The 24,370-nt window shown below is 40.8% G+C and overlaps 1 protein-coding gene across 1 annotated transcript in view; it reads left to right on the top strand.

The window, feature by feature from the left end:
- CDC123 (cell division cycle 123) overlaps window positions 1-18,030 on the top strand; it is a 38,567-nt gene extending 20,537 nt beyond the window's left edge. The window contains exons 8-13 of the mRNA XM_005143331.3: window positions 1,264-1,339; window positions 4,617-4,739; window positions 8,317-8,345; window positions 13,801-13,929; window positions 15,707-15,844; window positions 16,604-18,030. Coding sequence (XP_005143388.1) covers window positions 1,264-1,339; window positions 4,617-4,739; window positions 8,317-8,345; window positions 13,801-13,929; window positions 15,707-15,844; window positions 16,604-16,630 — 522 coding nt within the window. The 3' untranslated portion in view covers window positions 16,631-18,030. The remainder of the gene's footprint in view (window positions 1-1,263; window positions 1,340-4,616; window positions 4,740-8,316; window positions 8,346-13,800; window positions 13,930-15,706; window positions 15,845-16,603) is intronic.
- The last annotated feature ends 6,340 nt before the right edge of the window (window positions 18,031-24,370 follow it).

The following is a 24,370-nucleotide window of genomic DNA, read 5'->3' as shown; positions in this document are numbered from 1 at the left end:
ATAGGTGGTGGCAGTTTCCAGTATCTGCAGCGGTACTTCAAAGTAATGTATTCATCTGAATACTTCAGCTTAGGAAACACAGAAACTTGAGAAAGTGCCAGAGATATGCCTTAATTACCAGGCAGTCTGTCCTGATGACTGTAATAGTTTGGTTACTATTTCTATCTCCATGTACTTATTTTAACTGGTTTGCGCCTTCAAAGGCGTCACAGGATTCTGCTTGGGTGTATACCAAAATAGAGTTTCATTTGGTTAAATTTAATTCTGCTCATCAGCTCTTTTGGCTAGGGAGCAACTTTCTGCCAACTCCATCACAGATTTTCTGTGTTCTTTAGCAGGGTTTTTGGTTTCCATGCTTTAACGTTATTTAACTTTGAAGTCTCTTTATAAATAATTTTGCAATTATAAATGCCATACAAACTGGAAGAGCATAAGATAATTAAGGTAGGAAGGGGCCTCAGGAGGACTCTAGTCCAGATTCATGCTCAAAGCTGGGTAAGCGACGAGATCAAATAGGTTGCTTGGCATTTTATCAAATCTGGATAGGGTTCAGTGGAAGGAGGCTGTTCGACCTCTATGTGTTCCAATGCTTGACAGTCCTCATGGTGAAAGAAAGTCTTCTGTTCAGCCTGGAGAAAAAAAAGCTGCTTGAAGGCCTTATAGCATCCTTCCAGTATTTGAAGGGGGTCTGCAAGAATGCCAGAGAGGGACTGTTCATCAGGGACTGTAGCGGCAGGACAAGAGGCTATGGGTTCAAACTTAAACAGAGGAAGTTCAGGTTGGATATGAGGAGGGAGTTCTTTACTGTGAGGGTGATGAGGCACTGGAATGGGCTGCCCAAGGAAGTTGTGAATGCTCCATCCCTGGCAGTGTTTGAGGCCAGGTTGTATGGGACTTGGAGCAACCTGGTCTAGTGAAAGGTGTCCCTACCTTCCACTAGATAAGCTTGAAGGTCCTTTGCAAGCCAGACCATTCTGTGATTCTGTGTCCTTTCTGCTTTAAATTAGTTTGGACTAGATGGTCTTTGGAAATCCGTTTCAACTGACAGCTTTCCATGATTCTGTGGAATGAAGATTAAGTCTAATTGCTCTGAAGTATTTGCTAAACTATTTATGTGAAGTGAAGGTTAAGATTGTTTTGTTTTCTTCTACTGGGAATAATTTCAGAGGTCATCTTATTCCTACAGCAAAACTGTAGCTCTAGAAGGTATACAAAATATTACCTGTTACCTTTCTGAAACAATACTTTGTTTTTCCTCTATAGCTTGTTCTTCGCAAATGGTGTGAGCTAATCCCTGGTGCAGAATTCAGATGCTTTGTCAAGGAAAACAAGCTCCTAGGTAAGGATTTGCTTAAAGATAAAATTATTAGGTGAAGTTCTTAGGAGTTTCTCTGATTTCCTTGAATCAGAGCTAAATCTGAAGACAGTTCTTTATCATGCATAATTTCTAGAATTAGTGTTTTCTTCTTTTTGTAATTTAAAATGTGGCATGCCGCTGTATTGACAACATGGCATGCTCAGTATTACAGTGGCAATATTCTTAATTCTAATTGCTAATTCAGAAACTTCACCCAAAGGCTATTTTGTAAGTGATTCTTTTATATTCAGGAGTGAATTGCATAATCTCCAACTTGCAGAATAAATACAGAAGCAGTTGGGTACTATGCTGACAAAACATGACTACATGTGGGTATTATGTGCAGAAAGCTGGGGAGGTCAGAACACATCCACAAGTATATGAAATGTCTGTGTTCGTATCATATTCAGTGTAGTTAGTCAGAAAACCTGTTGGTCTGTTACTGTGGTTCAAAATCTTCAATGTAAAATGTTTCAAGTGGCACTGACCAGCAAGGGTACCCACAGCATCCAAAGAACTGGTACGTGCATTGGGGGGCTTGAAACAGCTCTGGGACAGGCAACAAGTGTATTAGGTAGCTGTAGGGAAATTTAGCTGAATTATACTTCTCTGGATGTCTTGACTCTTCTCTGCTGAATGTGGAAAGAGCTTAGACACCTACTGCATATACAGGTGCTTGGATTGAGGGGTTTCATTTTAGGCTAAATACCGTTCTGGAGTTTGAATTATGTTTTGGTGTGGAATCTTTAAAGATGAACAGAAATGTAAATAGCACAGGACTGATGCACATTTGTCTTCAACAAGATGGAATCGTTCTGCCTAAATTCCTCTAACAAGGAAATGGTACAGCAGTGATGTAGCAAAGCTCTCACCCAGATTTTATGGGAAGGAGGGTGGTTTTTTGCTTTAAAATCAAGTTTGCTCATTTTGTTTTTCTCATCCCTACACATTCACAAACACCATGGTGGAGATATACAAGCGGTCTGTCCAGCATTCCTTGTTGTGAAATGGAAGGGAAGGGATATTAGATGTCTAGTCCTCATTGCTTTTCCTCGCTACTTCTCAGCATGGTGCCTATGTGCTTGTTTTGGATGTGCCTTTTTGTACCTATTATGTGCTGTCAGCAGTTTTGGTGCTCCATCCTGTCTCACCTCTGAATTATTAGGAATGTATTCCCTGTACTTTGTTTCCTGATCTGGGTGTATTCCTATGGAGCTGCACATAAATGTTTTGGAACGTGCTAATCTAGGTGCTGTCAACACATACCATTCTTATAGCCCTTTTATTTCACTGTTCTTCTGGTGCTTTATGCTCATCTTCCCCATTCTCTTTCCATTTGTGCCAGTTGCAGGGTTTATTACGGTTCTCTGTACCACAGTTTATCTTGCTAATAGCAGAGATAATCTCCCGTAAGTGGGTATGGCTTAATGGCTGCAGACATGGCTTTTTGAAGGGAGAAGAGCTGAATCTTGCTCTGTTACATGCTGCTGGAGCACCACAACTGCCAGAGATATGCATCACTGTATTAACCTCTAACACATTTGAATGTACATTTAATATAGAGTATATATAATGATACTTACTTTTAGATACCTCAAAGCATTAGGCTAATGCCTAAAAACACTCTGTACTATTCATTACTGATTTGAAACCAAGTAGAGCTACCACTATTATAGAATGGTTTAGGTTGGAAGGGACCTTAAAGCTCATCTAGTTCCAGTCCCCTGCCACGGGCAGGGATACCTTCCACTAGACTAGGTTGCTTAAAGCCCCCTTCAACAGTATAGGTGTTTTGTTGTTCTGTTTGCGTTTTTAGCTATCACTCCAACTGCTTTTCTGAAGACAATTTCAGGGTTTTTCACCATCTGTTCCCATGCTTTTAAAATTAATAAGCCTGTCAGTCAAACAAAGGAGTGATACCTGCATGGTGTCAGTGAACGATTTCCCAGTTACACATCTGTATCCCCTGAGATGCCATTGTCTCTTGTTTCTAGACCTGAGTTAAGCTTTGCAGTGGTATTAATAATTCAAAGTTTCAGTGACATCGCAAATTTCATATGAATTTTTTTAAAGGGCACACCTTTGGAGGTAGTCAGCATTGTCCTACAGTAAAACTTAATCTCTGTGTTTTGTGGGTGCTTGTGAGAGCAAACTGCTATCATTGATGCATATTTCTGGGGGGATTCTGGCTTTTTCTTTCCCTAAATGAGTTACCCATTTTGCAGTGATGGGGTAGGTCTTGATGTTGGTCCTGCACAGTACTGCAGTGGTGATGTTGACACATCCTATATGAGAACTCCTGCTACTTAAGATCCATTCAAGTATATAATCCTGTTGATGTCAATTTAAACTATTGTCTTGGTGACAAACAAATATCTAAAATTAAGAGCTTGTGATATAGCTGGGAGAGTTTCTCTAATGTCAGATATGCAAGAAAGCCCTCAAGAAGGTAAATGGAAGAAATAAGACAAACAGGTTGCCCAGGGAGGTTGTGGAGTCTCCTGCGTTGGAGATATTCAAGGCCCGCCTGGACAAGTTCCTGTGTGATGTACTCTAGGTTACCCTGCTCTTGCAGGGGGGTTGGACTAGATGATCTTTCGAGGTCCCTTCCAACCCTTGGGGTTCTGTGTGATTCTGTGACTAGACTGCATGCCATCTCACTGATGTTAGGATTTAAGGATTTGCCTATAGTGAAACACAAACCTTATGAACAAAGTATGTGTTTGGTAACACCTTATGAAAGAGGTATAAGTTACTCTGTGCTTAAAAAAAAATCAGTTGATGAGAATCTTTATGATATGCTAGGATCTGTCATCTTTGCTAATGTGCAAGCTTAGCCTCCGCTCCTTTCATTTCATGGTTCCAAATTCCAGTCCCTACATCTGATGTGCAGAACAGCAAAGGTTTTACCAGAGTAACCAAAGGGAATGAAACTGAAAGGCAAAGACAGGAACTGGAAATTTAAACACAAGTAAAGGTTTCTTCTGAAATTTGCTTAAAGATAGTCAAAGCATGTACCTATCAAATGAGGTTCACAAAATGTAGGACAGAACTGTGCGAGGAAAAGACTCCTGATGCAAGTACATTAAGTATAGGAGGATAAAGACAAATGCTATGTCACTGGTAATGGTTAAAACTTGGGAGAACCCTGTCTTCTGAAATACAAATTATAACTTGCATATCTCTGATAACTGCATTTTGTCTGGTTGGGTTTTTTGCATGCCTAAAACTCTTCATAATCAACTAACATTATTGACAGGTATATCACAGAGGGACTACACACAGTACTACGATCATATCTCTAAGCAACATGAGGAAATATGTAGATCAATACAGGAATTCTTCAAGAAACACATACAGTATAAATTCCTGGATGAAGACTGTAAGTACCTTAAGGCTTCAGTTAACAAGGGGAGCATGGGGGAGGGAAGGAGGATGTTTGTGAAGGTTTTTGAATACTTGTTGCATGCATAGTTACAAAGACTTAGAAATGAAGGGTCTACCTCTTTGAAGCGCCTTTGCAGGGTACTGGGAGGCTTGAAATGGAAAGGGCTTGGAGGGCAAGCTCCTTGAAAACGAGGCCTGTCCTCTTGTCTCTGTGCTGTACTGGGCCAAGCTTGTTTCCTCCACAGCACATTGAGTTACAATGTGCTAAATTCCAAGTTACTGCTGGAGATCAGTGTTGAAATGGGTACATTTTGATAAATAACAGCATCCCCAATATTTTAAGTCTGTGTATATGCATCTCTTTCTTCCTACCTATTGCTTTCACAAGGCTTGGCTCTTTTTAGCCTGGGAGAATCTTATAGCTCTGGTGGCTAAAGCATGCAGAGCAATGTAGTATTTGAATGACTATAAAACTGGTGACAAAAGAACCCTGAATAGGCTAGAGCTTTTCAGGAAGACAACAGATGAGTGAAAGATCCTCTCAGAAGACATAAATTAATTTTTTTAAAGGCTTTTCCCCTTATACTTGTTTTTAATTAGGAAAAGCTAAACCTGAGAAGTGAGGTAGGAAATGCTGAACAGAAGGCATTCAGCAGTAGAAAGAATACTGTTTATACAGATGTTGCCAGATGTTTGCTGCTAAATTTTTGATGTATTCGTCAAAGGAAGGATTAGTAAGCTTCTTTTCAAGAAGTTACAGTAATTTCTCCTGGAATATTGGTGCACAGCAGTTCAGCTGCTGAAACTTTTGAATAAAGGCTGTGGTATTTGATACACCGAAGCAGCCCAAGTAAATTGTCTCATTCTTAAATGTGGAGTCCTTTGCAAATTATATTGGAAATAGTTTCCTTGCATGGTTAAGTGAGAATTGGATAGTGTTATGTTGTGCTAGGTGATCAGTAGTGGTGAAAAATATGATGAAGAAATTAAATTGGGTCTGACATGGACCAAACCTCAGTTTAATAAGATGAATAAACGTAAGAACTGGTTGTATTGTTGTATTGTTTTCTATAAAGGTTTGAAAACTCAGCCTTTAGGTAAGTTTTGATTAACTGTTTTGCTGAGCCACCAGAGCAATTGGCTAGACCTGCCTGACATTCTGAAAAGAGACTTTCTAATGCCAGTCTCTGTTATATTACAATTCTTAATCATTTGGCTCTGCAGGGTTCCTTTATTTCAGTCCCAAGAAGATCTCAAGGATTCCTGCTTGGAGACTAGTAATCTGGAAATCAGTAGATTAATGTAATAGGGCCATATCCCTCATGTTTGGAAGATCAGTCATATGGATCTGACATTGTGATTGCTGTCTTTAATTTTCCTCTGTGTTCCAATGTAATTTTAGCTGGTATGTAATCAACTGCTAGATAAGAATTCAGGACACTATTTTAGGAAATTCATGCCTAGATTTAGGCTCTGAAACTGAAAGGTCTGAACTGTCATCTTATGTAAAGGACATAAAACTATGCCATCGAGTTACCTCTGGGTTAAGGAGGTTTCAGGGTGACCTTCTGGGATGAGGCTTGTTAACCTTTTCTTTGTAGGCCCTAAATGCTGGTGACTTGTCCAGCTGCAGAGAAATGCCATACAGAAAATGTTTTCTGTTTGTTTGCAGTTTGGTTTGGGTTTTTCTACCACCTTTCGTTCATCCCCCATCATCTCCGTTGCTCCACCGTCTGGTAGCATATGTGTTGTTAGCAGTAAAAATCTGGTTTGCTTGTTTGTTTGCTTCTGAAGGAAAGTATTATAGCTTTTCTTCCTGACTTCTTGTTTCGTTGGGGATTGTGATGCTGTTTGCTCTGCTTTTTCCAGTTGGTCTGGTAGCATCTCCAGATGGAAAAGTTGAGTCAGAGCAGCTGAAGCATTGCAGTCAGAGCAGTAGGATAACAGATGGGTGAATGCTTTATAAATAGTTCTAAATGATGTTAGAATCTTCTAAATGCTTTTCATAAGAGCCCAGTAAGAGCAGTGTTCTGGAGGTATCGATACTGTAGAGTCGAACCTTGGCTTACCCTCCATTTTGAGCTATTGCTGGTAAACTTCTTCTACAGTCTCGCTGCCTCCTGACACTCCTGCTCTGAGGTGGTCCCTAAGAAGAGGGAAGAGTTCAGGTTTTCTATGTTCAGTGTTTGTGAGTGTTCTGAACTGGTCACCAGTGTGCAGTCAGTCTTAATGGGGATGTAAATCCTGCTAAATGCCATTAGTCTCAACAATTGCCATAGATTTGCTTTAAGCTGACAGGCATCGTTTGATAATAAAGCTCAGACGTAAGAGTTCCATTAATGGGATCTGACTACTGAGAGTACATGATACAGGCAACATGTTCAGTTGAACAGTTGGAGAAGAAATCTAGGGTTGCTGAGCTCTCTTTGTGTTGATGGTTTAGGTGCTCAGGGCTTTTGTTCTCAAGGAAATACAGCTCTTAATCCCAGAGTGACATTTTAATGTGACGTAACTGAGCAAAGAGCTGGGTGGATTTTTAGGCTAGATGGGCAAAACCAATTATGTGACTGGTTGAGTTGTGGTTTGCCCTTAGCTCAGCCAACTTTACGTGAAATGTTAGATTAAGTTGCTGAGTAGCTTTGCTCATGTGATCAATCGCATTGATGTGATCAATCAACATCCCTGTTACTGATGGGCAGCTTGCTGAGTAGTCACTTAGGCTCAAGTGTTCTTCAGTCAGATCCTGAATTTAGTTTATCCAGCATGTATTGGGAAATCTCTTAGCTGAAATATTCCTTTCCTTATTAGTGAAGGAAGTGACAGTACAGCGTCTGTCTGAGATTTTCCTTTCTTTCTGCTAAACTGATACAAGTCCTGCATGTAGTCATGCCTGAATCTGTCGACTTCCCTAGCTGAATAACCATACAGAACAGAAGCTACTAGAAAGATGCCTGTTCAAAGATTCAGGCTTAATTCAACCAAGGGGAGGGACAACAATGGAGCTATCCAAGGCAGCTTTGCATCACTGAGTAGCAAAGGTTCTTTTTGAAAGAGCTGTTGACAATCAGTAGGTGTGCAGTATCTGCTCTGGGTTACAGTAAACAGCCATTTCACTGCCACCTCCTCCTCAGCACACCCACTGCCCCCTTTGTTCCTACAACCTGTTTGTCTTGTTCTTTACTGCAGTCCTAATCTCTGTCAAGCAGGAACTTTCCCCTGTTAAATGTTCGTGTGATGTCTAGCACAGTGGAGTTGGTCCTTCCTCAAAGTTTCTCAGTTCTGCTGTAAACCAAACAGCAGTAATGTCAAAGATAAACTTCTCCCTGGGCTAAGAGTTTATCAAGTGTTCTTTGCTGGGGGAAAATCTCAACAGACAAAACCATTACTAAATGGAAAAACCTCTTAGTGTATTAACAGTGGTTATTGAAATGCCTCAACTCCTTCTTGGAAATTAACCTAATTTTGGCTTGCAGTTCCTCTGGCATACTGACTTTGCAGACTGTATCCAGTAAGATTTAGATGTCTTCTGTGAAATGATATATCCTAATCTTAACTTTTTTTTTCCTTTTCAGTTGTGTTTGATGTGTACAGAGACAGCAGGGTAAGTGAACTGTGTATAACTTTATTCTGTGGAAAGCTTTCCTGAACTGCTACAGAGGTGAAGCAAATGATAGCTTCATCTTCCTACAAGTGGTCCTTGGGGGGAAAAAAAAAGTTAAAAACACAAGAAAACAAAGGAAAAAAAAACCCAAAACCCAAACAAGCCCCTGAACAAACCTCCAAAAAAAAAAATAGTTGATGTTTTCATTCTGTTCCCCAGGTCTTTTTCTGTGTTAAGAGACTGTATACAGTAGGACGTTAATAGGATTAGGGGTGTAAATATGTCTCTGCCAGTGATGTAATTGTTTAGTAAATACCTTCCTGAGAAGCAGCCTGTCTAAAAGTATGTAATTTTGCTTCAGCTGCAGTTCTCTCAGCTCTATGGATCTACTGGAGGCAATTTAGTCTTCATTATGACAGAGAGTCTTTGCTGAAATAATTTACAATAGAATAGACTGAGATAGAAGGAACCTACAGTGATCCTCTAGTCCAACTCTGGCCAATTCAGGGCTGACCAAATACTAAAGCATGTTATTAAGGGCATTGTCCACAGGCTTGAGGCATTTGAAGTACTTCATCAGTATTGTATGACATTACTAAATTGCTTTAGCGAAGCACTACCTATTGCTGTGGTTCCCTCTGCTTAGTGTTTACTCTGGGTGCTTTTGATGGAAATTTATCTGAACATTCAGCTAGAATGGCTGTGATATTAAAAAAAAAAAAGGTGTGAGTGATATATTGGTTGCTAAAAAAAATTAGGTGATTATTACAAAAAAAATTGTTCCTTCTGGTGCACCACTTCCGTCCCCCCAGGATATTTTTCCCTGTAGTATCTGAACTCATTGAAACTAATTGTTAATATTTCTTCACATTATCCCTGTGAGGTTGGAAAATGGCAACTTGTACTTGATATGTGGAAATCTAGGGTACAAAGGGATAGATGTCTGAAGAGTATATGAATGTAGCATGTGTGAGAGAAATGAAAGCTAATCTTTTCAAACTGCTCCAGCTGTGGTTTTGAGTGTTAAGCAGATCAGAACCCCGAACATCTGGATAATGATGGCATGGGGAGAAATGTCCTGTCTGAACTTCAGGTGCCAAGATCAGAGTTAGTCACCTTGACCTTTCCTAGGAGAGAAATAGGTCAGATGAGCTGTGCTTGAAAGGCACATATGTATTGTTCTAAAATCAACCACAACCAAAAATGCATGATGTAGCTTTAAATGTCAAAACTAGATTCTGGGAATAACAGCCTGATTCGAGAAATCACATTAATGCACGAACAGTAAGTGGTTTAGCTTAAAGTTTCTCCAAATCCTAAACCAGAAATGTGAAACAAATGGCTGTATGCTATTTGCTCTATACATTTATGAGTCTCACTGTTTCACTTGTTTACAATTACGGGATAGGAGAAGGTCTTTATTTCTCTTGAGCTGGGAGTGTTTGTAGTAAGTCCGGGTTCTGACTTTGAATGTAGCTGAAGTATTTTGTAATTGTGTAATAGTAAATCATGCAAAACAGAAACTGAACAGGAACGAGTGTCATGTGAAAAACAGCTGTTGTGTTGTTACTCAGCATGATTTTTAACATGGGTACCTAAAATCAGGCTATGGGCTAAAATCAGCAGTGCTGAATGATAATGGAAACTACCTGCCCAAGCTTAGGTTGTCAGGCTTGAGCACACTGTCAGGCAAACTGAGGAGCAGCATTTCAGCTTTGAACCAGGTTCTGCCATTGGGTACTCTGCCTCCCACCTGAGGCAGGAAGACAGATTATTTAAGTAAAAGGTTTCAGCCTGCATGATCTCAAATGAACAGTGTTCTTTCATCTATCAAGATAAAATGTATCTGTTAGTAGATATCTAGGTGCCTTCTATCCTGAGGTCTTGTAAACTGCCAGATAGCCCTTTGTGTGTCAGATCCTTTTTTCACACACTCTTTTGTGGTTTGTAACTGTATTATTCATTGTTCCCTTTGTATATGAGTTGTAGGCAGCAAAAACAATATTGAGTGTTGCTGAATGTGATGAATTTCCAGAGCCCAGGCTCCTCATCAGGCTGGTTGCACAGCAACCTCACCTACAGAATGAGAGCTGTGTCCAGTGTCTGCTTATTTTAAATTCTTTCAACTCTAAATATTCAGCTTGGAGAAGCTTGTTCTTTGATGTGGTTGTGAATGAGAGCAACCCCGTCCCCATGCTTGCTTTAGTTACTGGAGAGACTGTACAGAATAGGGTGCCACAGGTCTTGCTTATTGAGTTGGGGGGTGGCATAGTAGCAGCAGTGGCTTGATTGAGAACAAGCTTTTGTGTTCACCTTTCCTGTCCTTCTTTACTGAGCTCATCTGAGCTAGTGCCGGATTTTGCAAACAAGTCATCTTTTAAGGAAGAAACACTGTCACACAGTCTTCCAAGCTGGATGATTTGGAGACCTAGTCCTGAAGAGGTTGTGTTGCAGGACTGATAGCCTCTTTTCATTTGGATCCACTTTGGTTTTGGGGGTATTTTTTTGCTGCTGGGATTTCACAGTCATTGTGCAACAGCTGACAAGCCTGAGAATCAGCTCTGCTGCTGCTCTTTGTTTATCTCCCAGGTGTTAACAGCTTCTAACCATATTCAAGACAAGTCACTGTGGTAAGACAAGGAAATGCAATGTGTGCCTCCAGAGCATGACCAGCTCACAGCTGCTCTTGTTAATGGGCCGGCTACTGTTTGTGTCTCTGCCTTGTGAGCATTATCACTGTGCATGAAGGTGCAGCTGGAGGCAGGGAGATGTAACAGTTCAGTTTGCATTTTGTCTATCTTTTAACTTCCTTTAAACAGTCTTTGTCAAGGCACTTCCTCTCAGCAGCATGCTTAATGCTTTAGTAAAACAAAGTGTGTAGCTGACATCATGGGGTAAATCTATTGGTTCCTGGTTTAAGATGAGAGGGAAAAATCTGATGTAACACAGGTTGGGCATTTTTTACCCTCCAGATATGCACAGCATTGCTTTCCTGGCTTGTTCATTTCTGTGCTCTCTTTGACAAAGATTACTAGTACCAGAAGATGGCAGATAAATAGCTTTACTTTAGATGCACAGTGCAAGTTGTCTGAAATTACATTTAAATTGTGACTTTGCATGTAAGACTTGAAAGAGCATTTAATCTTAAGACAGGACAGTTTGCTTACTGAACCAGGGTTATATATGCTCTCTGTAATGAGCCCTGAAAAGCGATATTTAGCTTGTTTTGCCATTTTTCGTCAATTTGCAGCTACCAAAGCTCAGTTCAGATTTAAGACCATCCCATGGAAACAGTTGGTGCTGTAGATGATGTACTGCTGTCTGCAAGGAGTGAGAAATACTGCTAGGTGCTCACAAAAAAAACTGATTGCTTTCAGTAGTTTCAAAGCCAGTTCTCATTTCTTTCCAGGGTATATTTCTTTAGAGAAATGATCTTAGATTCCTATGAAAAAGCTGTTTCATGTATTTGGGCTGAGGAGGAGTCTCTATGAAAGCCTGTTGTAGGGAAGTCCTTCTTTAAGGATAAACATTTCTGATGCAAGGAGTGATTCTCTGAACTGCTGAACTAACTTTGCCAGCCGTTGTCCCTGTATGAGATTAAATTGGTTCATTAGCTTGTTTTTCTAGTGTGGTAGAATAAATCTAACATTCCAGATTCCTGCTCCTGCTGCCTTGGAGCTAACAAGATGTCCCCATTAACAAAAGTCAAATATCACTTATAATGAGAATTTGTGACTGCCTTTTGAAGAAGAACCAAGATGGAAATGGTAGCAGAGCTTGCCTATGTCTGCTCTCTGCACCCATGGTGTCAATATTAGTGCAGAGGTGTTGCAACCTAGCCACGTGGATCTGTGCTTCTTCACTCTTCTGAAGCAAGTGAGAAACCACTCAGGTGTCCCTGCAATGCAGAGTTTCTCTTGTAGCTGTCTGGTTTCAGTACTGCTCCTGTGGTGCACTGGCTTCTTAAAATCTGCTCTGTGAGAGATGTACCCCATCGATCTGTCCTGACAGGGAGAGACCTGTGAAACTCAGTGGTTGGGGTGCTGCCTCAGTTCCAGTTACCAGCAAATACCACTGGTTTTTCTGTGGTGGAACTCTCTGCAGCTGCATGGGTAACTCCCTGTGGATTGTAACCACCAGTATTTCTGTTCTGTACTATATGGGTTTCCATGCTTTTCCTATTCTATAGTGCCTGTGGGGGTGATTTGGGTGGTGTGGGTCTGTATGTTACTCCATGTAATGTCTGTATTAAAAATGCCTTTTAGTTAGTCTTTATTTGTCTGTATTTGTGACTGAAGGCTTCAGAAGCATCTTTGTAAGTTAGAAATCAGATGGCTGTAGTGTAAATCATTGAAGATACTTGTTTGTATCAAGGTCTTTTAAAGAAAGAAGATCCTTCAGGAATGAGGGAAAGAAAGAGAAAGTCAAATAAGTTTTTAGTAGCTACACAGTCTTCAGGTTTGGTTTCCAATTCCAGTTGATCTTTACTGAATGCAATAAAACCCCTCAGTCCTGCTTCTGCTACAGCAACCTTTTTTTCCATGTTTGATAGATCTGATTTCTTCCAGATGTAATACTTGTTTTGCAAATTCTTACTAGCAGTTGTAGTCATGTCATTTTAATTTATTACAATGTTTTGCTTTATTAGAATAGAATATACTTCCTTGGATAAGAAAAAATGGCCATGTGTTGGGGGTTGTATCTTGAGATGACAAGGAATGCAAAATCTTGCTCCCCTGCAGACGTCTCTGTTACCTCTAACATGTTTTGTTAGTCTCTGCTTTTATTTTCAGTTGTAAACCAGGAATGCTGTTGTGCATAATACTAGAAACTGTTTGGGACACAAATGTGTTAAAGATGAGGCAGGAGAAACTAGTCTGGACTCCTAGTAATGGCTGTATTAAAAATGCTGCTTAGTTATTCTTTGTCTGTATCTCTGCAGCATCTTCCAGCTTTCATGATCTCTACTAGCATTTTGCAGATCCTGCTCTGTATTTGTATAGTCCTTCCTAAGACAAAGAATAGCAATTCTTGTAGTCTGCTGAATGTACAGCATTGTTGAGGTAGCTTTTGATGGAAAGCAAAATCCTTGTTCGCCTGGGTTGGTTGGTTTGTTGTTTGTTTCCATTCCTTGTTCATGCTGTCAGAGTGGGAGCATGAGGATTAGATAGAACATCCATGTGAAATTTCATGTGAAAGCACCTTGCATAGAATTGATTTCAGTTTATTTGAGCTTTGTTTGATCTCCTGTTTAAACAAATAAATGAATAAGTCATAGCTTGATAAGTTTTAAATCTGTCTAATATAAAGGATGTTATTTTAATGGTGATTTCAATTTTGACATCTTTTTACCTAAAGACCAAACATGCTACAGTAATATCAGTATGTGTATTCTGATTTGCTTGTTTGTTTTAATTCTGTAGCTTGTTTTAATGCTTCTGTTGTTCCATTGCAGGGTAAGATTTGGTTAATAGATTTTAACCCATTTGGTGAAGTGACAGACTCCCTGCTGTTTACATGGGAAGAACTGACCTCGGGGAAAAACTTGAAAGGAGACCAGGGTGAAGGGGAAGCAACAGAACAGGTACAGCCCTGTGGTGAGGGAGGGCTAACATCCAGTGGGCATTATGGACTTTATTTGTTCTCTGTCTGTCTTTCCAAAAATCAATTTGTGATGCAGATTCCATTGAACTAAATAGTTCTTAACTCACGAAGTGTAAACTCCTTATAAGTAGAATCTACTGTATTAGATGGTAGTTAATCTACACAAGCATCACATCCTGGTTTTAGATGCCTGCAAGGGAAGTTTTAGTTCAGACAGTCCAAGCCCATCTTGTACCTTTGACTACATTGCGGGGAAGATGCACTGGAAATTGCTTTTATACAGTTTTTATGTGTTCTTTTCAATTTCTCTCAAAATCTGTTACTTTTCTATTTAATCACTTAAAGTTCTGTTTTGTTCCCAATATCTGTCATACAGTTTCCCAGAGGTCCAGATTTATGTCTGGGGATAGGCAAAAAGATTAACTTTTGTCTCTTCCTCATATCAAATACCCTTAGGGAAGCCTTGTCCTCCAGTTGAACTCCCTGGACTTGCAGAGCAGGGATTTTGTATCCCTCTTCCAAGCTGCGTTGCCACCATAGAAACAAATAACTTCTCATTAATACAGAGAGGGAGGAATAGTCTTCATTTATTTGTGCTCCAGCTTTTTCCTCACTGTGTGCTTGAGACCATCTTAACGATTCCTTGGACAGCTGGATAGAAGATACGGAGTAGCATGTTACTTTATCTTGAGAAACACTTGGCAGTTGTCAGAGGAGAGATGCTAAGTCAGATAGTGTGAGCTTTTCTTCATCTTCTGGCTGTTAAACTGCATTACAGATAACTAGAATGATAAGCTTTATTGAGCTGATTTTAACATTGGAGCTTTGCTTTAGTTCTGTTACCATTTTCACAACACATTGTAAGGGAAATACACGACTCTCTTAATACTATTTTCTTGTAGTTTCACCACTTGAAGACCCGTTCAGTGAACCTTTCTGCTGAAAGCCATTTTCTTTGTTAAAACACACTCCCAGTTCTTGAGCTGTTAATGAAATACACAATTTTTTGTTTTGAGGATTTTCTATTTCTTTAGTGCCACACAGTTTTCATCTCTGGGTGAAAACTAGAATGACTTGTCTTCATGCTTCAGTTTACATCTGATCACAGAGTCTGGTGTGAAGTTACTGAACTTCTGTCTTTAAAACAAAGCTGCTTATTGCCATACAGTGGACAGTAGCGTTGCATGTCAGTGTCTTAAACTGAAACTTATATCAGGTTACCCAAAACCTGTTGCTGCAATTGAGCGTTTGGAGATATTTTTAGATATCTTATAGATACGTTTTTTCCTTCAGTAGGTAAATTGATTGGAAGTCTTAGATCTTAATTTCAGGAAGGTTATATTTGCAAACACAGCTTTAAGCAAGGAACCAGTGAAGACAAGTTTAGGGATTCTATTGTAATGACTTCTTTTATCTGCATATTTATGTAAATACTACTTCCCGAAGTTTCTCATAGCTCCATTATTACAGCACTGTCATAAGCATATGTACATTAAGTGCAGTAATATAATTGATACATTGTAGAAATTTTAAAGTGAGGGAATAAATGCCTTTATTTGACTGTTACTAACATTTGACTTTTGCTCTTAAGGGGGCAGTTTTTAATATGAAAACTACAATTCTTAGTGCAGGTTTAGTTGAGTGAATGCCAGATAAACTCATTGGCAAAGCGATTCCATCTCATGGAGGAGTTCAGGAAACACTGCTAGCTTTATTCACATGCACTGTTTTTGTCTTATCCAATATGTTTTCCAAAGGACTCTCCAGTTTTCCGTTGTACAAACAGTAAAGTTACTGTCCAGCCTAGTCCATATCTGAGTTACCGGCTGCCAAAAGACTTTGTGGACCTTTCTACAGGAGAGGATGTTCACAAATTAATTGACTTTCTCAAACTGGTAAGAAGTAGTGAAAAACATTTAATTCATCTTTGTGAAATAGCAACATCAAAGTACCTGGAATTGTGCTTTTGTAATTAACATAGGTTACATAGTAACAGCAGAATATTATATGAAGCTATTGTACAACATGTTGGGTTGATTCTTATGAAGTGAGGAAGAGCAAGCCTTCATACTGAGCTTGCTTCAGATAATTAATTTTATCTTCATGGGAGGCAATGAATGCAGTTTGAAAAATCTTACTGAAGAACCTGACTGTTTTCTTTCTGATTTAAATGTAAATGCAAATGGAAATGGAAAGGTACTTTTTGAATGGCTGGAGCTAATGATTTTAAGAACTTCTTTAAAAGTTAGAAGATAAGTATACTAAGAAAAAGCCTGTAACACTTTTACAGTAGAATTTCTTTATTCCTTTGATGAACAGTGACATGAAAACATGGCATCTGTTTAAGCTAGGGTAGGGAGGGGAAGTTGCCTTATCTTGACCACTGACTTTTACCACCACCAGCATGTTTTCTGGTTGTTGTATATTCTGTTGGTTAACATACAGGTCAAATCTTGTTACTTACTGGAAATAAAATGCTATAGCTCGGGATGGGGGAGAGGGCTGATGTTGCTTTGTTCCATTCAAAAAATGGCTTAGAAATGCATTCATTGTCCAAGACCCACTGTATCTGAAAACACTTGTAATGATTTGTTAGTGCTCTTATTTCAGATAACTGTGTTCTAACGTTGTGCACTGTCCTGTTCTGTTGACAGAAAAGAAATCAGCAAGATGATGACTGAAGTATCAAGAAGAGTTTCATTGAATTACAAGCAAGAAATGTGGCAAAAGCTATACTTAGCATAACTATTAAGCTATTGAGTTAAAGAAAACCTGCTTTTTATAGTGAATGAAAGCACCAAAGAGCTGTTCATCTTGCATGTCTGTTGGTTTATATAAAAAGGCTTTGTCAGGGAAACATAAAATGATAGGGTGAGTTCTCACTGGATTCCAGGTTAAATGCAATTATACCATGGTGCAAGCAAGCAGCAATCTGAGTACAACAGACCAACTGTTTTCCTATCTTATAATGTGAAGATTGATGCTGTTGAAGTGTGCCATTGGACTCTTTAGTGATAAATACAACAACATTTAATGCTTGTGCAGTTAAAACATCAAGCATTCTCTGTATTTAGGCACAGCCTTGCTTAAAATATTGCCGAGTCACAAGGAAAGAAAGGAATGTATGGGTTTCTTTCTGTAATAAGCTTTTAAAATTGTAAATTGACTTTGTTTTGGGAGCACTTCTCATCTTTCCTTTATGTAACAAAAAGTGGAGAAGGTGTTTTTTTTTCCTGTGCTATGAAGGCTAATTCTTCATTTTGGAGAGCAACTACAGTAGGGTACTTAAGGTGTCAAAGTTTTGCATTTCAGAAATTTGAAATTCTGAATGCATTTCAAGTAAATAATATTTTCACAATAGCTAAAGTTATGGACTTTGTTAAACTTCACCACATTGTATTTCATTTTTGCAGTAAAGCTTTCTTGAAACTAATTTTTTAACATTATCTCATACTAGACATCATCTGTGGCTTTAATATAAATAGTTAAACATAACATCAACCTGTAATTTTATATGTGGACTGGGTCTTTCTTCTTTTGTATCACGTCTTTGAGTTTCTCAAGAAAATTATTATTCTTTCAGCTCTTAAAAATCTGTATTCATTTGATGGTACTTCATGTTTTTTGTATAAAGGGAAGCTTGGCTAAATTTGGGAACACAGAAGCACTTGTTACCAGTTGCTGTTACTTGGGAGGTGTGGGGAGGACAGTTTCAGGTGAAGAAGCAGCCAACTTTTGGATGTAGGTGTTTGCATGGCCTCAGTAATCTGTTCACAGTGTGCACAATTCCTGTTGAAATGAAAGGACATTTGGAAATGCTCATAGCACCTGGAAACTGGTTTCTATTTCAAACTAGTTATGTGATACCTTCTGTGTGTATATAAAGCTGTTCATGTTTCTTTGTCTTGCTTTTGCTGTCAAATTGATATGGTGCTTGGTTACAATCTGTTCATGGATGTTAAATCTGAGCTTAGATGTTGATCTATTGCTTACCTTCTATATCTTCAGTTTTGAATGAATACTTGTTAAAGATTATACAGATTAAGAATCCAGTTCTACCAAATACATTGATAAAACATCACACATTAAAGCTCCTGGAGTCAGAATACAAGATCTACCCCTACCCTTGAAGCAATGGAATAACCTCTCAGTAGCTTTTAGGACACAGATTATCATTAACTTGGAGCTGGGCTATAACTTCAAGACATTGGATGCATTTTTCTCACCGTTATCAGAGGGTTTGTTCTCTAAATCAGATGGGAACTTCAAAACCTAAAAAAATCAACAGAGCTTTCCTTTTTCTTTTAACATTGCTAGCCATAACTTAAACTACTGTGATGATCTCACCACACTTCTTAATACAGATAACAGCCTGGAATTTCCAGCAGGCTCGTAAATGCTTCTAAACTACAGATTATTGTCTTTTAAACAATACCAAATCTTGGTTTAAAGCTGTAAAATAGTTTCCTGTATCTTTTTCTGTGGGCTCCACTAATTAATTTACCATTATAACAGCTTACTGTGCTGGATATTCCCCGCAACATATGTGTTGTCACGACCAAGTTTGATGGGACCCTGTGCACTCTAGAGTGTCCCTTTAGGTGAGTAGGCTGGAATGTTGTGTCCTTTAACAGTTCTTTGATTCTTGACATTATTTATGCTGAAAATGGCATCACCAAGTGAACTGACCACAATCAATGCAGAGCTCTTAAGCTTGCTGGCAGCTTTCATGTGTTTTCAGGAACTGCAGTCTTCTGTTGATGCTCTGTATTTATAGTTGAGCTCTTCTAGGATAAGTGATGGTGGAATCAGACACTGACCCAGCTCCTGGCTCCCTAAACAGCTTTCCTTGCTGCTAGCCTGTGCTGGTCCTCTACTTAAAGGACTACCATAATAAAGGACCACCACCTGCTGCTCCCATCTCCTACCTAGTGCTCTCTGGCACAGCTTACTTCTCCATCCCTCATCACTTTCAACAGTTGTTTAACAAAATCAAAGACTTCTCTGTATAGTTATATGCTGGTGATGAGTGAATTCAAAGTTTGTTTTCCTCTGCTATGATTTGGGTAACAAATGACCTGTCTGAATGAATGGACTGCTCAGCCAAGCCATTAAACACTGACAATTAACTTTATTTCAGAATTGCAAGAACTTACGCCACTTCCTCTGGGCTTAAACTTAATGAGGACTTGTAAAAGACAGAGAAAAAATAGTAGTCCTATGTTCAGTCCCTAATACAGATAAGTCCCCACTATAAAAAATTTCTTCTATATAATCAGATTCCCCAGAATATCCTTACGATTTAAATAGATAGTTTATATCTACTTTGTTGCTGTGTCCAACTTCATGTAACCAGATGTTGGGGTTTGGGTTTTTGTTATGTCTGCTAGATTAAAGATTCCTCTCCTAAAAGAATTTTCATTCCATATATCCTTTTGATCTGTGAGGATAATTAACAACCATTCCTCTTGGGGAGGTGTGGAAGCTAATGTTGATACATTAAAAATGCTTTAGATCACTTTTAAACTGAATAGTATATGACACTGATTTAATTTTATTTTAGATCATCATAAAATTGGTTCCTTCCTGTAGGAATTATACAGAAATGGGAAAATAACAAAATTCCACTTGGTTCAGGTCCTCTGCCATGGACAGCAGCACCTTCCACTAGAGCAGGCTGCTCCAAGCCCCTGTGTGCAACCTGGCCTTGAACACTGCCAGGGATGGGGCAGCCACAGCTTCTCTGGGCACCCTGTGCCAGCACCTCAGCACCCTCGTAGTGAAAAATTTCTTCTTTAATGTCAATATAAACCTTCCCTCTTTGTTTAAAACTGCTGCCCCATGGTCTGTCACTACAGGCCCTTGAAGAAGTCTCTCTCCATCTTTCCCAGAAGTCTTCTTTACATATTGAAAGGCTGCATTAAAGTCTTCCCAGAGCCTTCTCCAGGCTGACCCAGCCCAGCTCTCCCAGCCTGGCTCCAGAGCAGAGCTGCTCCAGCCTCAGAGCATCTCTGTGGCTTCCCTTGGACTTGCTCCAACAGCTCCACATCCATCTTGCATTGTTACCACCAGAGCTGGACATGAGACTTCAGAGGGGTGTCACAAGAGCAGAGTAAAGGGAGAATCCCCTCCATTCATCTATTCATCATGTTCTTTTGATGCAGCCCAGGCTACAGCTGACTTTCTGGGCTGCAAGTGCACACTGCCAGCTCATGTCCAATTTTTCATCCACCAGTATTCTCAATGAAGTCTGATGGAAATGGGAGGTGTTCACTGCCTTGGCATCTGTTGGGAAAGTACCCAACATGGACAGACTTGAAAAGACAAAGAGTTTGTGGTTTTTATTCTTTTCACAGAGGGCAGAGATTGTATTTCAGGGGATACAGGATGCTCTTCCCGAGTTGGCTCTTCTGGATTACAGTTATTCAAAGTCATTAAAAATCCTAAAGTCGGAGGTGGTTGTGGAGTTGGCATTTGCTGCTCTTGAGAAAGCAGGGAGAAGAGAGAAGCAGAATAAGGACTGCTTACTGCAAGGCAGCTTGGTAAGTGTGGGTATTAATGCCTGGGTCTGTCTGGGAGATGATGGGTGGGATAACTGGAGAGACGTGCTTTTATAATGGCCCAGCAGCGGTCTCCTCATGTGTAGGGAAAATGGCAGAGCAAGCACTTGTAAGGATCAATCAAAACGAAACTGCAGAAATTGGAAGGAAAGGCACATGATTAAGTGTGAAAAGATGAGGGGATGGAGAAAAATGATGGGTGATTCAGACAAAACGGATGCATTTGATGTTTTCTTTGCCTCACGATGTCCTTTTTACAAGCAAAAAAAAAAAAAGGAAATTAACTAAATTATCACAATGTAGCAGAAAAATTGCACTTGGAAGAGCTATTGGTATGTAGCCAGAGATGGTATTGTGAGCGAGACCATGATACATGTTATTGCAGGCCCTGTATTTTTCCATAACTTCATTAATGGCTGGAGCAGGGAAATAAATAGCCTGTATAAAAATTTGCACTTGTCACTGGCTTGAGAAGACATGCAGGCACTTTCGAGGGCTGTACCAGAATTTAAGTGGCCGTAATACATAGGGAAAATGGTCTGAAATAACAAGGAGAAATTTGATAAAGGCGAGTGCAAAGTGCTGTAGTTAGGATGAGAAATCAGACATTAAGTACGAAATGGGAAGAGAGCTGCCAGAGCAGCAGTACAGTGGGAGTGGATAAGTTACAGTAGAGACCATTAAATGCAAGGCGATAATAAGCTGGTGGGGGAGGAAAAAGGCAGGTGTTGTTCTGGGCTAGCAGGAGAGAGGGATGGAAGCAATGAGGGATTATTTTGTTTGATGTGGGGTTGGTGTACTGAGATGTGTCATTTTAGGCACAGCGTTGCGAGAAATATGTTGGTCACTGGAGAGTGGCCAAAGACTGAATCATAGCATCAACTAGATTGAAAAAGGCCTTTAAATCAAGTCCAACCATTACCCAGGACTGCTGAGTCCACCACTAAACCATGTCACTGAGGGCCTCATACAATATCTCAGGTTGCAAGGGACCCATAAGGATCATCAAGTCCAACCCCCTGCTCCTCACAGGACTAACTAAAACTAAACCATATGCCTAAAAGCAGAGGGTCCAGACCCGACTTGAATTCTGACAGGCTTGATGCTGTCACCACTTTCGTGGGGAGCTTGTTCTAGGGACCAACCACCCTCTCAGTGAAAAACCTTTTCCTAATGTCCAGTCTGAACTTTCCCTGATGAAGCTTCATTCCATTTCCTCATGTCTCATCACTGGCCACCAGAGACTGAAAATCAGCACCTTCCCCTCTGCTGTCCATGAGGAAGGTGTTGACTGCAATGAAGGCAGCCCTCAGCCTTCTCCAAGCTGAGCAAGCCAAGTCACCTGAGCCCCTCCTTGTAAGTCTTGTCCTTAAGACCTTCCACCATCTTGGTCACCCTCCTATGCATACACTCTCAATGTCCTTCTGACATTGAGGCACACAAAACTGCACACAGAACTCAAGGAGAGCCACACCAGTGCAGTGTAGAGTGAGAGAGTCACCTCCCTTGACTACCTAGCTATGATGCACCCAGGACATGGTTGGCCCTTTGAGCTGCCAGGGCTCACTGTCAACTCATATTCATCTTGCCAGTTATATACAATGGTGAGTTCCCTCCTGAGCCTTCTCATCTTTATGTGAGACATTCACAGCTCTCTCTGCCTTTCCTCACAAGAGAGATGCTGCAGTCCCAGATAGGTTTCTCCAAGGGGCAACCCAGAGATGGAGAGCTGTGGACTCAAGAAGCTTAGAGAAATCTACTGCAGTTATGAAACATGTTGTGGTTTAATCCCAGCGGGTAACTCAGCACTATTGCAGCTGCTTGCTCACCTGCTCACCTCCATTGCCCAGCTGGGATGAGGAGAATCAAAAGAATGCAAAACACATGGGTTGGGATAAGGACAGTTTAATAACTAAAGTGCAATATAATAATACTGCTACTGCTAATAATAATGATAAGGAAAATAACAAAGGAAAAGAATATAGAACTAAATGGGGAAAGGGAAAAAAAATATTACCAGCACCCCACAGTGCTGCTTCCTGGCAATGCAGCATCATTGTGCCTGGGCAGGATGGAAGCAGAATACCCCCATGCTCCACATACAGCCATGGGGCATCAGAATATGGCTGGCTGGGACAGGATGTCTTTGAGGGGCCAGTGGGAGTAATGGGAGGGACTGATGGGGGAAGAGTCAAGGCTGGATGAGGCTGCTGAAGGCTCTCCACTGCAGTCACAGCTCCTGGCAGGGCCATGTTCAGCATTACATGGAAATACATTCTCGGTGCTTGAGGAGCACCATGGAGCTAGCTGTCATCCTCTGTGGGCTGCAAAGATACTGCAATGGATGTCAGTGTTGGTGCCCTCCTCCACTGCTGTGCAACTGGCACAGGAAGGATGCTGGCTCCCAAGGTGGATCTTACCAGGGGGGTTTTGCTGCTCTTGGGAGCCCCTGGGATGGCGCAGGGTTGTGGAAGGGGAGAGATCAGGCACTGGTGGTGTCCCTGTCAGTGTGACCAACCCAGGGGCTGGCATCAGGTCGTGCTCACATGCTCAGGGTGCAGACAATCACCAGCTCTGGGGTCAGGAAGGACTCCCCCCTCCAGGGCAGATTGACCCTGGTCCCCAGGGGGGGGGTTTGCCTTCCTTGGCCACATTTAGCACAGCCCCTTGCCAGGGCTTCTCTGGGACATCCTGGCTAAGTGTCCGCTGCTTTTGCAGCATGCAGACACTGTAGGGGCCCTGGGTTCTCCGGAGCTGCCATTTCTCAGCTGTCTTCACTTTCAGTAAAAGTGGAGTTTTCTCCTTGATCCACGTTTATGTTGTGTGTGGTGGTCTCATCCTGGGAGCTGTGTCCCCAGCAGGGGCTTTTATGCTCACCCCATGGGCCTGGCAGTGCCCTGGCAGAGCTGGGAGGATTGGTGGGATGCCCAAGCCTGGATCAAATTGTTGCAGCAACTGCAGCGCAAGGCATGTTCATCCACTGCCTCATGGCCATTCAAGCTCAGCCTCAGGGATGCACCAAGAGCTGCCTTTAAATTAATAGTTCATGGGACAATTCATTGTTATCACACAGGAATGTGATTCATTAGAAAAGGTAGTACCTGAATCCTTCAATACAGGGAAAGGTGCTGAGCTCCATGTTGTTTCTAAAAGAAATCAGCTAATTCATAGCAAAGAAGAGCAGGAGAGACCTTGGAGAAGATATTCTAATCCCAGCTCTAAAGCAAGCTACAGGGGGAGTCTGGGAACCTGCAGGAATAATACTGCTTATGCTCAGTCTTACTTGAGGCCCTTCCTCACCCACTTATTCAGGAGGCAGTGAAAATTTCAGCCTTATCCAGTGAGACGATCCACCCTCAAACTTCAAATCTCACCTGTGAGTGCCACATGCCCTTTCAAAGTTGTATCTGCTTGATTTCACTGATTTCAGATGGAACCCATGGTGTTTTCCTATGTGTGCATGGCTGCCACCGTCTCTCCTGGGGACATGGTGGTTCAGCCCTTCTCAGTGCACAGGGATGAAGAGGAGGGGGAATTCAGCACTGGGTTTGGATTTGGGATTTCTCCTTTATCCATGAGGTGATGATCCACATCAAGTAGTAAAATCAGCCAGAGTTTGGGAATAGCAGTCAGCTTCTCATAACAAGGGTTTGATTGGCATCACTGAGCTGCAAGCCTCGTGGGCTTGATGATAGATTCTGATTGCCTGGAGACAAGTTCTTCTATCTAATCTCACAGCAAGGGGCAGAAAGCTCCTCTGGTACCTTTTGTACTTGCATACACCTGGGAAAGGATAGCAGATCTTTTGAAAAGGAGATGCAGAATGGGACCAGGCATGTAAAAGGGAAGGAAGCATCATGT

The sequence above is a fragment of the Melopsittacus undulatus genome, chromosome 5 (assembly GCF_012275295.1).
Source record: "Melopsittacus undulatus isolate bMelUnd1 chromosome 5, bMelUnd1.mat.Z, whole genome shotgun sequence".
Lineage (NCBI taxonomy): Eukaryota > Metazoa > Chordata > Aves > Psittaciformes > Psittaculidae > Melopsittacus > Melopsittacus undulatus.
The sequence above is the reverse complement of the archived record's forward strand: the minus strand, read 5'-3'. Positions and strand labels throughout refer to the sequence as shown.